General features: G+C 38.2%; 1 protein-coding gene across 4 annotated transcripts in view; it reads left to right on the top strand.

The window, feature by feature from the left end:
- SORCS1 (sortilin related VPS10 domain containing receptor 1) overlaps positions 1 to 13,603 on the top strand; it is a 523,960-nt gene that overhangs the window by 380,883 nt on the left and 129,474 nt on the right. For all 4 annotated transcript variants that reach the window (XM_063101912.1, XM_063101913.1, XM_063101914.1 and 1 more), the window contains exon 6: positions 5,854 to 5,918. In XM_063101912.1, coding sequence (XP_062957982.1) covers positions 5,854 to 5,918 — 65 coding nt within the window. The remainder of the gene's footprint in view (positions 1 to 5,853; positions 5,919 to 13,603) is intronic.

Below are 13,603 nucleotides of genomic sequence, written 5' to 3'. Positions count from 1 at the left end.
TTCCTGAAAAGTAACTACCACTGCCATAAAAACCTAAGAAAAATCTAACCCGCTAGTACAATACAAATGGCATTCATGAAGAGAAAACAAGCTAACAAAAACACTATCTACAACCTAAGGAACCAACAAACAAAGAAACCAAACAGTAAATCAGAAAGCAAGGAACAAAAGACACCTAAGACAACCAAACAACCAATAAAATGCTAGGAATAAATCAACACCTTTCAATAACAACTCTTAATGTTAAAGGCTTAAATTCCCCAATTAAAAGACACAGACTGGCTGACTGGATCAAAAAGCAGGACCCAACTATATGCTGCCTACAAGAGACCCACCTCACCCATAAAGATTCACACAGACTAAGAGTGAAAGGATGGAAAAAGATTTACCATGCAAACAGAAAAGAAAAACGAGCTGGAGTGGCTATTCTTATATCTGACAAAATAGACTTTAAACTAAAAACCATAAAAAGAGACAATGAGGGAGACTACTTAATGATAAAAGGACTGATCCATCAAGAAGACATAACAATCATAAATATGTACGCACCCAATGTTGGAGCAGCCAGATTTATAAAACAAACTCTATTAGACCTAAAGAAGGAAATAGACACTAATACCATAATAGCAGGGGACCTGAACACTCCACTGTCAATATTAGACAGATCATCTAGGCAAAGAATCAGTAGAGAAACACAAGATCTAAACAAGACTCTAGACCAATTGGAATTGGCAGATATCTACAGAACATTCCACCCAACAACCTCAGAATATTCATTCTTCTCATCAGCACATGGATCATTCTCCAAGATAGATCACATATTAGGTCACAAATCAAGTCTCAATAAATTCAAAAAAATTGGAATTATCCCATGTATCTTCTCAGACCACAGTGGATTAAAACTAGAAATTAATAACAAACAAAACTCTGGAAACTATACAAACACATGGAAATTAAACAGCATTCTACTTAATGACATATGGGTCCAAGAAGAAATCAAGCAGGAAATCAAAAAGTTTATTGAAACTAATGAAAACAATGATACATCATACCAAAACCTGTGGGATACTGCAAAAGCAGTATTGAGGGGAAAATTTATTGCATTAAATGCTCACTTCAGAAGAATGGAAAGATGGCAAGTGAACAACCTAACACTTCACCTTAAAGAACTAGAAAAACAAGAACAATCCAATCCTAAAGTTAGCAGACAGAAAGAAATCATTAAGATCAGAGCAGAACTGAATGAAATTGAAAACCAAAAAACAATTCAAAAGATCAACGAATCAAAAAGTTGGTTTTTTGAAAAGATAAATAAAATTGACAAACCATTAGCATGGCTAACAAAAAAAAGAAGAGAGAAGACTCAAATAACAAAAATTAGAAATGAAAAAGGCGATATTACAACTGATTCATCTGAAATACAAGGAATCATTCGAGACTACTATAAACAACTATACGTCAACAAATTTGAAAATCTGGAGGAAATGGATAAATTTCTGGACACACACAAGCTCCCAAAACTGAACCGTGAAGACGTAGAAAATTTGAACAGACCAATAACAATAAAGGAGATTGAAGCTGTTATCAGAAGGCTCCCAACAAAGAAAAGCCCAGGACCAGATGGATTCACAGCAGAATTTTACCAAACATTCAAAGAGGAATTGACACCGATTCTTTACAAACTATTCCAAAAGATTGAAACGGACGCAAATCTCCCAAACTCATTCTATGAAGCAAACATCATCCTGATACCAAAACCAGGTAAAGATATAACCAAAAAAGAAAACTACAGGCCGATATCCTTGATGAATATAGATGCAAAAATCCTCACTAAAATACTAGCAAACAGAATACAGCAACACATACGAAAAATTATTCATCACGATCAAGTGGGATTCATCCCAGGGATGCAAGGTTGGTTCAACATACGCAAATCAATAAATGTGATACACCATATTAATAAACTCAAACACAAGGACCATATGATCATCTCTATAGATGCTGAAAAAGCATTTGATAAAGTTCAGCACTCATTCATGACAAAGACCCTCTATAAGTTAGGTATAGAGGGAAAGTATCTCAACATAATTAAAGCCATATATGACAAACCCACTGCCAATATCATCCTGAATGGGGAAAAGCTGAAAGCTTTTCCTTTAAGAACAGGCACTAGACAAGGATGCCCACTCTCACCACTCCTATTCAACATAGTGTTGGAAGTACTAGCCAGAGCAATCAGAGAAGAGAAGGAAATAAAGGGCATCCAGATTGGAAAAGATGAAGTCAAACTGTCCCTGTTTGCAGATGACATGATCCTATATATCGAACAGCCTAAAACCTCTACAAAAAAACTGTTGGAATTGATAAATGATTTCAGCACAGTAGCAGGATACAAAATCAACACACAAAAATCAGTAGCATTTCTTTTCTCCAATAGTGAACATGCAGAAGGAGAAATCAAGAAAGCCTGCCCATTTACAATAGCCACCAAAAAAATAAAATACTTAGGAATTGAGTTAACCAAGGAGGTGAAAAATCTCTATAATGAGAACTACAAACCACTGCTGAGAGAAATTAGAGAGGATACAAGAAGATGGAAAGATATTCCATGCTCTTGGATTGGAAGAATCAACATAGTGAAAATGTCCATACTACCCAAAGTGATATACAAATTCAATGCAATCCCCATCAAAATTCCAAAGACATTTTTCTCAGAAATGGAAAAAACTATTCAGACATTTATATGGAACAATAAAAGACCACGAATAGCCAAAGCAATGCTCAGCAAAAAAAATAAAGCTGGAGGCATAACACTACCTGACTTTAAGCTATACTACAAAGCTATAATAACCAAAACAGTATGGTACTGGCATAAAAACAGACACACTGACCAATGGAATAGAATAGAGAATCCAGAAATCAACGCACACACTTACTGCCATCTGATCTTTGACAAACGCACCAAGCCTATTCACTGGGGAAGGGACTGCCTCTTCAGCAAGTGGTGCTGGGATAACTGGATATCGATATGCAGGAGAATGAAACTAGATCCATACCTCTCACCGTATACTAAAATCAACTCAAAATGGATTAAGGATTTAAATATACACCCTGAGACAATAAAACTTCTTAAAGAAAACATAGGGGAAACACTTCAGGAAATAGGACTGGGCACAGACTTCATGAATACGACCCCAAAAGCACGGGCAACCAAAGGAAAAGTAAACAAATGGGATTATATCAAACTAAAAAGCTTCTGCACAGCAAAAGAAACAATTAAAAGAGTTAAAAGACAACCAACAGAGTGGGAGAAAATATTTGCCAAATATACATCTGACAAAGGATTAATATCCAGAATATATAAGGAACTCAAACAACTTTACAAGAAGAAAACAAGCAACCCAATTAAAAAATGGGCAAAAGAGCTAAGTAGGCATTTCTCTAAGGAAGATATCCAAATGGCCAACAGACATATGAAAAAATGCTCAACATCACTCAGCATCCGGGAAATGCAAATCAAAACCACATTGAGATACCATCTAACCCCAGTTAGGATGGCTAAAATCCAAAAGACTATGAACGATAAATGCTGGCGAGGCTGCGGAGAAAAAGGAACTCTCATACATTGTTGGTGGGACTGCAAAATGGTGCAGCCTCTATGGAAAATGGTATGGAGGTTCCTTAAACAATTGCAAATAGATCTACCATACGACCCAGCCATCCCACTGTTGGGAATATACCCAGAGGAATGGAAATCATCAAGTCGAAGGTATACCTGTTCCCCAATGTTCATCGCAGCACTCTTTACAATAGCCAAGAGTTGGAACCAGCCCAAATGCCCATCATCAGATGAGTGGATACGGAAAATGTGGTACATCTACACAATGGAATACTACTCAGCTATAAAAACGAATGAAATACTGCCATTTGCAACAACATGGATGGACCTCGAGAGAATTATATTAAGTGAAACAAGTCAGGCACAGAAAGAGAAATACCACATGTTCTCACTTATTGGTGGGAGCTAAAAATTAATATATAAATTCACACACACACATACACACATACACACACAAACCGGGGGGGGGGGGGAAGAAGATATAACAACCACAATTATTTGAAGTTGATACAACAAACAAACAGAAAGGACATGGTTGGGGGGGAGGGGGGAGGGAGAAGGGAGGGAGGTTTTGGTGATGGGGAGCATTAATCAGCTACAATGTATATCGACAAAATAAAATTAAAAAAAAAAAAAAAAAAAAAAAAAAAAGAAGCGTTCTGGGAATGTCCCTAAGAGAATGATTAATTTACTTATTTTGAAAAGTTCACAGACCTTTATACACACCCCCTTCTCTTTTCCTCTCTCCCTCCCTTCCTTCCTTCCTTTTTTCCTTTAATCTTTCTTTGTTTCCTTCCTTCTTTTATTCTGCATTTGACTATCTGTGATATGCCAGGAACTACATGTATGTGTGTGTGTGTGTTTGTGTGTGTGTGTGTGTGTGTGTGTGTGTGTGTACATGAATATAAAATGTTTAAAATGAAGCTCCTCCAGTAGCTCTGTTCGGTGTCTGTGTGCATTGGGGGAGGAGGTTACTTGCACACTGGGAAAAGCACAAAAATAATTGTGTATAACAAACTGTGATAAGTATCTGACAGGATTTGTATCACAATGAATATTTGTTGATAGGAGGAGAATGTTTTTCCTTTTGTAACTGGGATGTATTTAACAGTGGAAGTGACTTTTCAGTTATGTCTTAAAATAAAAGTTAAAGAGGATTCAGTGAAACTGGAGAAGAGCATTGCAAGCTAAAGACAGAGGTTTACAGAGGCTCTCCGAGAGGTGAGGATGTGAATGTGGTGCTTTCAGGGGATGGCAAAATCTTTCAGTGTGGCAGGAGGTGAGGCAGCAAATGTGAGCCCTGTGGGATCTCAGGTACCACACGAAGTCCTCAAGGTGACAAGCATTTTTAACATCTGCATTTTCTAGTATGGATTGGATGGAAGAGCTGAGTGGCTGAGGGCAGGCAGAGGGACCAGTTGGGAGGCATTTGACTATTTTCCATGTAGAAATGTAACACATTAAAGTTCTGCAAATCCTGATTTTTTTTTTTAAATGTACAGACCGTCTCAAGTTTAACTAATCTTGCTGTATAAAAATCCTAGAGTATGATTGCCCATATTATTTATTTTCCATTTGATATGGTTCACAGACTACTATGGGCCTCCAAGGCATTTTAAATAGGGTTTTATGTTATTTACACATATGGTTTCAAGCACATATCTCAAAGTGGGTGCATCTGAATTTTCCCCTCACATTAATTTAACAATGCACAGAATGGTCACTCTGCTCTGGTTGTCTCTGCATTGGTTGGGTCACGTGGTTTGTTCATAGTCCACAAGGCACTAGGAGGTGGTTCTGCAAATTTCAAATGAAAAAATTAATTAGATCAGTTCGCTATGTAAATCACTGTTTAAATCACCCAGCTAAAGCAGTATGCCTGGCATCTGCCTGATAAGTTTTGAAAGTTTAATATGCTGTCGGTGAGATTCTTGCAGGAGTACACAGATGCCATGTGCAGGACTTATTTGCAAGTCTGAGCTAATAACATGCAATATCCTTGCCAGAGTTCAGCCTGGCCTTCATCAAATAAAGTTTTCATTATCGTTTTTATTTGAAGTGGAAATTTTACTGTCAGGCTATATAAATAAATAGAGTAGATATATTCCTAGGATTGCAATTTTAGAAGCCTGTGGATATTAATGGTCTGTTGGCCCTGCTGAGTTCCTCTAAGGCATGTGTGAAGTCATTAATGGGGATGTTTGTTTCTTTTCATGTTTCTTCATTTTTTTTAGGTCTGTGATGGGGTCGAACAAGGAACCAGACCTTGTGCATCTCGAGGCCAGAACTGTGGATGGTCGTAAGTAGATCAACTTTGTCCCAATGTTCTTGGTAGTGTTAGTTCTATCAATCTATCATGAACCGAGTCTGGATAATCACAGTGGCAATCAGCCAAGTCATTTGGGAATAAGGACTTTCCCTGTCCTCAGTAATCCATAATTGTCCTAATCATTTTAATACTTATATTTGGATAGTGGCAACACTAGCACAGATCTGTCAGCAAATCAAGGTGTCTTTCCAGGTTAAAAAAAAAAAATTCTAAAACTCCTGATTCCTTGTGTTTTGTTGTTGCTACTGCTGCTGCTGCTTTGTTTCAATTTGTTTTTTTCCAGTCTCCCTATTTGGTCAGATACCATCCAGGCAATGCTTCACTGTCTTGTTTGGAGATTCACAAAACTCTTGGAAAGAACAGGAAAAAAAGAGAATTATTCTATGTGTCTCCCATCATAAGCAGCAGGATGGAAAAGGCAGTTGAGTTGCGTGCTCGTTCCTTGGTCGCTCTTGTCGATCCTCGTTAGGTACATATTATGGAAGACTGTGCTGCGTGGAGCTTGTGGCTCCGTGTACGTGCTATTGAGGAGAGTAAGTTGCAGATCCAGAATTCAAACCCATGTCTAAATGTCTCAAATGTCCACTCACTAATTGTGTTGCCTTGAAAAAGCTACTTAAACTCTTTATGCCTCAGGTTCTTTGTCTATAATTAAACAAGTTAATAATAATGATTTCTGTAGTAGCTAACATTGACTGAGCCTTTACCCTGTACCAGGAATCGTGCTAAGCACTTTATAAACTGTATCACAATTAATCCTCATGACTTGGTTTCCTCATCTGTAAAATGGGAATAAAAACCTTCAAAGGTTTAGGAAGTTTAAATAATAATATACTTAGAGGTTTATGGTAAATAAGTAGAAGTCAGTAATGTCTATCTCACAAAGCCCATCCAGGTGAGAATTAATCAGTGTATATAAAACACAGTACACAGTGCCTGACCTGTCATACATTTAAACAACAGCATCGTAAGTTTCCTTTCCTTTCTTTGGTCCTGTGGATCCTCTGAAGGGCTAAACAGGTGAGGGGCACCACTAGGCCTAAGATAGCGCACTACAGGTGAAAGGCATAAAAGAAAACAAGAAAAGGGGAAAGTGTATAGGAGAATGAAGAGGGAGAAGACGGGGGAAAGAAAGAGGTCTCAAGTGTAGAAGAGAAGAGAACGGACTATACAGTTACCGTGGAGCAATGAGGTTGTTGTAGGTTACCCAGCACTGAGCTAATTTCCAAGACATACCCTGTTTCTAAAACATCCCTAAAAGTTCAAAAGCATCCTAATCACTGCCATGTGTGCCTGTCTGCCTGTCCTTAGCTCTTCTGAACGCAAAGGCAGAAGATACCTGAACTTTCCCAGCTTAGACTCCAAAGAAGCTGGTGCCCCTGCAACACTAACTCCCCAGAAACCACACATCCTCCGTGGCCATGCACACACCATGAGAGTTTTCATCTCTAGAAATTTTGCTGTCTCTTTTGAGAAACTGATTTATTTTTTGGCAGTCACTGGGGGCACAGATCAGGTTCTGAAACTGACCATCACATTCCTCCTCTGTAAAACCAGACAGAGCCACCATATGTAATACGCCCAGCACCACGCCTGTTACAGAATGAGCTCAACAGTTTGGATCTACTTTCCCACCTCTTCAGTGGGCTTTCTCTGGTGGTGACCCCTCCATTTTCCTGGAGCATCTGATGTTATCTTGGATTCCAAGGTTCAGTTCTTACTGCATGACAGAGAAAGCAACCCTTTCCTCAGGCTAAAAGAAATACATCACCTGTTTTCTTGCCATTGCTATGATGATAAAGAGCAAAGTTCTCACCTTGCCCTATAGCACCCGCATAATAATGGGCCTACTCATTTCTTCAGCCTAATTTCACTGAGTCCTCTCCTCATTCCTTTCCTGCAGTCCTCTGGGGTTGCTTTTGATTCATAGAACATTGAGATTCTACGTCTTGCCTCAAGGCCCTGATACCTGCTGTTTCCTGTCCCTGGAATATGCTCCACTCTTCCCCCTACCCTGACCGATTGAGTGTAATTAATCACTGTGGATGGTTCAGACTTCAGGTTAATCACCTGTTTCTTAGGGACGCCTTTCTTGAGTTCCCAATGTAGACCAATTTCTTATTTTGTTTGATTTCATCCAACTATGTTTTTCCTTTATCAAACTCATCTCAGTTTGAGATTATACATTTCATTTACAATTTTTCCTCCCCACCAGTCTGTAAGTTCTATGGGAGTAGCGACCATGCATGTCTTGTTCAATATTGTATCTCCAGCTTATGCCACAGTGTCTACATGTAAGGGGAGCTTACTAAATATATGCTGAATGGATGAATGCATAGTGGACCAATTGTCAGGGTTAATAGCTGGCCATCTCACCTCACTTACCATGTCACCTGAAAATTTTAGAGCATTGCATCTCCAACTTTAGCATGCCAACTAAAGTAACAACCCACCTAAAGATCATGTTAAAAGGTCGATTCTAATTCAGCAGGGGCCCGAGGTTCTGCATTCCCAACATGCTCCCAGATGATGCCTATGCTGCTGGTCTGTGGAACAGGCTTTGAGTAGTGAAGTCCCACAACAGAAAACTAATGAAAGAGCTTAGGGTTTGCTTCCCATGACTACACCCCTTGTTTAGAAAGCTCTGGATGGATATGGTAGCATCTCAAATTGCTTTCATTTTCAAGCTTTTAGGGATAACACTGTTTTCTGGTTTGTGGTATATAATGCACACAAGCCTACAGCCTAAAAACAATGAGGCCTTCGCTCTCCCTGATCTGCATATTTTCTTACACCCAACATTATTCCTGTGCTCCCTGAAGGCATGGCCATTGATAATGCCAAACTGTCATCTCAGGCTCAGCTTTCACAAGGCATGAAATATATCAGTTCTAATTTTATTTATTTTATTACACTTTTTTTGCAAAGGCAGCATCTTCAGAAACTATCCAAGGGTGAAAATTTAATAAAGGGATTTAATTTGAAAAGTTATCCCTGTCAAAACAAAACAGAAAAAAAAAAAATTACCTACCAATTGAAATAAGCTAAGCATAACACCTGACCTGTCTTAGTATAAAAAAAAAATGAGATTGTCTCCATATCATAATCCTCTCTCTCTCTCTCTCTCTCTCTCTCTCTCTCTCTCTTCCCCCCCTCTCTCTCTTTCCCCCCCTCCTCTTCCCTCTCCAAGGCAGTCAGTATTAATGTAATGGCTCCAGGTAGAAGAAACAGAGTAGCAAGGTGTTAGCAAATGTAGCTGGCAAGATTGGATAGTGTATTTATCAAAGTCAGGCTCCAGGCTGGTCAGTTGCTCCAAGAATTCCAATATCTATATTTTATCTCCTTCCCATTCCCTGATTGAGATCCTCCCTGCTTCTCTATTCCTCCATCACTGCTTAGTACAAAATTTAGGCATAAGTAACTCATTGTTTACATCCTAGGTTATACATATAGTAGGGTACATGCCAAAATAATACATTTTTTAAATTTGACCAAGAATTTATTTTTCTGATTCTGATGTGTTCAGAAATTTTGTAGCCAAGGCACTGAAGCATTTGACACAGAAGAGATCCTTCACTTGCCAATTGGCTCATCCCCATGGGGTGGATTGCAAATGCTTATCCCAGTTTGTTATTCGAAGTTTAGTGTTGGTCTCATTTCAAATGTCCCTAGATTACATTTTATAATTAAGTTCTGTTTCAGTTGAAGTCCCTATGTTTGCGAGGAGTTGAGCTCTGGAAAGATTTTGTTCTGTGAGGGTCTCTGACTGGCACAGACATTTCGTACCAACTGTACTCTGAAATGTGGATATCTTGTAGTTTACATCTGTAAAAAAAAGCTTTAGGAGGTGAGCTGACAAGAGCAAGCTCAATTACAATCAACCACAAGAGGTATTATTGGAAAATTCTGAACTTATTTATTGGGTGTGGCATGTGTTTATAGGCCCCCACATTCAACCGAGGACAAACTGACAGAGCCTCGTCCAGGAAACAAAGATTTTATTGTTTAAATATCCTGTGGGTGTGCATGTGTGTGTGCATGTTGTATGTACCCAGTACATTAAAACACTAGAAAGAAAACATACATTTTATCTATTTAAAACCTAGGTGCATTTGTGTATATGTGTGTGTAATGTACAAAATGTTGACCAAACTATTGAATGGTTGATAGCATTGTAAAAAGCCATATCTTTGTTGGTTCTGTGTTCAAAATATAGTTCTGAGTCTAAAACATTTAATATTTTTTGAATTAATAAATATATATGTGTGTCACTGTACAGGCATATCTTCTCAAAGAAGGGTCTTTAACAATAGGGTCTGTGGAATCTGGTACTGGTAACTGATGAGCGCAAGAAATTTACTAACCTTGAAATTGGGTGCCACATTTTATATGTATATAAGTTTGGAGAAAAATAACATAACTTTTATCATAATTCTTCACACACTAATTACACTTGGATGTATATTCAGTATTTATGCTCATCCATAAGCATACGTCTTGTAAGAGAACCTGTGGTATCAAGTTTGGCCATTATTTCTTTTCCCTTTTACTTCTGAAATGAAAGGCCCAGCCAGTGACCTGCATGTTTCTGTACTTGTGGTGATCCATGGTAGCACAGACAGGGGACAGAGGCAATTACTGTTCTTATTGTCTATTTGCATGAATAACTAACCTTGTAACAACGTTCCCAAGGACTAGTCTCTTACACAGGGGAAAAACAAACTTTAGCCCTTTTAAACAACTGTGAAAATGACCGCCCAAAAACTCTTTGTGAAATGAACCTCAAACTAGTATTTTACAAGGTGAAATAAAATAAAATGAAACTGCAACTGTATATAACTATTCATCCTGCTAATTCTGGTCTTGAGTAAGAACTGGAAATCTCATTTCTGCCTCCTGTCCTCCTGCCTTCCAATCTATTTTTCATATTGAACGGCATGTGTGGCAATATCTGGATAAGGTGAGCACTGCTGAAATACTGCTGGAGGTAATAGAACTCAGTTCTCAAAGTCCTCAATATATGAGCTACAAAACATTTCAGAGTTTTTACTATGAGCATAGATTACTTTTATACCAACAAAAATAGCAATGATGACAATAAAAAGCATAAGCAGTACTCAAGCATATCAATTGAAAAGTAAAGTCCACTTCCTGACTTCCATTCTCATTCCCAAGAGAATATTAATAGTAATAGTAATAGTAATAAATTATGATTACTATTAATTAATAGTAATATGTTATATATATTAAGAGGTAATATTTTATATTTATTTACTATATTGTCTCAGAAATTGTTTAGGCTCACCCAGATGCATAGGTACGTACACACAACACACGTAGACTCATACAAATGTTCATTTCGTAAAGCTGTCGTGCCACATTTATTGTTGGTATATACAATAGCAAGTTAAAAGTCTTTCCATATCAGCACCTACAAGTTTAGCAATGTCATGGTTAATCACTACACAGAACCCTATTATACAGTCAACTGTGATTTAATAATCACTATCTAATTAGTAGATGCATAAGCATTTGGCTGTTTCAAACAACACTGATACATGCACATACAAACATATTACTTGTGATTTATTTGATTAGTAAGCATTCAATTTCATGCAAGCAGCAAGCACTCCTAAAAGAGAAATTGTGAAGGAAAATCTGTGGGTCAGAGAAAATATATATTTGAAATTTTCATAGATATTTTCACATTGCCTTCTGAAACAGTTGCAACAATGTGTAGTCCCTTGACTTGAGAATGCCTGTGTTTGCAAACCCTCGGCAATCCAGGATATTATGAAAGATTTTTTAAACATAACCATTTTATGAGCAAAAACATGGCATATCCTTATTGTTTTAATCTGTGCTTATTTAATTGGGAGTGAGGTTGAGAATTTTTATTTGTTTTTCTAGGCTATTTAATTTTTTCTTCAGAGACCTTCAAAGGATATCAAATCTCTTTAATATTTTAGGGACGATTAACACTTTGGCATTTATTTACAAGCCCCCAAAATATCATTCTTGCCACTCTCACTTCATCCAAAGACCCAATACTGGCACAGCGGTTGGTACTATTAGACCCCATGTTTCATAGTCTTCATTTGCTTTCTCTTTCAGTCAATTTATCAATAGCTTCTAAGGTGGAGGCTTGGAAGAGATCAGACGTTTCCATTTCTGGTCAGCTTCAGATTCTGATAAATCTCCACCACGTCCCAATGCACCAAATGAATGCATCTCTTCCATCCCCAAATCAGGCAACAGGTTTTAGACAGTACAGCAACACGTAGCACTCTGCGCTGCTTTCTAATGGTGCCATTCTGACCTCATATTTCATGTTGTAAAAGTCTCTTGATTTCAACTACTAGTGATATTGACTTGGTATCTCTGATTTAGTAGCCTAAAGAGAGCCCCAAAAACCAACCAGAAAAGAATGAAATGAGATAACTCAGGCCTCCCCACACAGCAGTGAAAACACCTGATAGAGAGGGTGCAGTGGTCAGCTGGTCAGCTTTCAGATTGGGTTCTTTGTAGACATATATGGTGTCTCCTCTGCCTCTTATATGACCTCACCTCCCATGCCAAGGAGGAGAGAACAGAAGTGCACAAGAAAAACTTGTCACTCCCAGGCCTTAACTCTAGGACAAAGGTTTGAGTTTCTATTGGGTCCTCAGGATCTTTCCAGATACAGCAGCAGTGGTCCATATAACATGTATGTGTGGCAAGAGTTTGGAATATTTTTAATGTTTCTGAGCCCTGTTTGTTTGTTTGTTTGTTTTTTAAAGCAGCATTATAAAAATTTTGGCACTCCTTCCTTTGTCCTGTATGTTCTTAAGCAACAATGATGCTGGTATCATGCATTACATTCCTATTATTTTCCTGGTGCTGTCGCACTAGTGATTTTCCAGCCACCACTACTTACAACAATCCTTGGAGGAGGTACTATTGTTATTTTCCTCATTTTAATGATGAGGAAAATGAGGCTTACAAAGACTAAGTGTTTTTCTCATTGCCTCAGATCTAGGATTTGTCAAACTCATTCATTAGACAAATATTGTTGGGCACCTGTGCCATACCAGGTATTCTTCTAGGCATGAATGAGGGATGGTAGGGAATTTGCAAAGACCCTGCCTTCATAGAGTTTACCTTCTAGTTAGAGTTGACAGGTGATAAACAAATGCATAATGCATTCGTATAAGAAAAACAAAGTAGAGGAAGGTGAATAGAGGAAGGTGAATTAGAGGAATGTGCTGTCAAGGAAGAAATCTCGGATAAGGTGGCATCTGGTATTGAGCCAAGTCCTTATAGAAGTAAGGGCGAAAGCTGTCTGTCTGACTGGTGGAATAGCATTCCAGACAGATAGAGCAGAATGTGCAAAAGATACAGAGCCTGAGTGTGCTTGGCATGCTTGAGGCATAACAGGAAGTCCAGGTGGCTGGAATATAAAGAGGGACTGGTAAATATGTCATCTGTTTTTGTTTATTCCACTATGGAATACAAGTATTGTACCATATTGTTCTTTGTAGGGCATCTACCACGTTCCAAATATGATACTCAGTATAATGGGTGATAAAAATAGGAAGTTACTAAGTGAAGAAATGTTTGATTGAATGTACCCACATGTATCAGTCCCTTGAACTGTCCCTCTGTGCTGGAGTTAA

The sequence above is a fragment of the Cynocephalus volans genome, chromosome 7 (genome assembly GCF_027409185.1).
Source record: "Cynocephalus volans isolate mCynVol1 chromosome 7, mCynVol1.pri, whole genome shotgun sequence".
Lineage (NCBI taxonomy): Eukaryota > Metazoa > Chordata > Mammalia > Dermoptera > Cynocephalidae > Cynocephalus > Cynocephalus volans.
The sequence above is the reverse complement of the archived record's forward strand: the minus strand, read 5'-3'. Positions and strand labels throughout refer to the sequence as shown.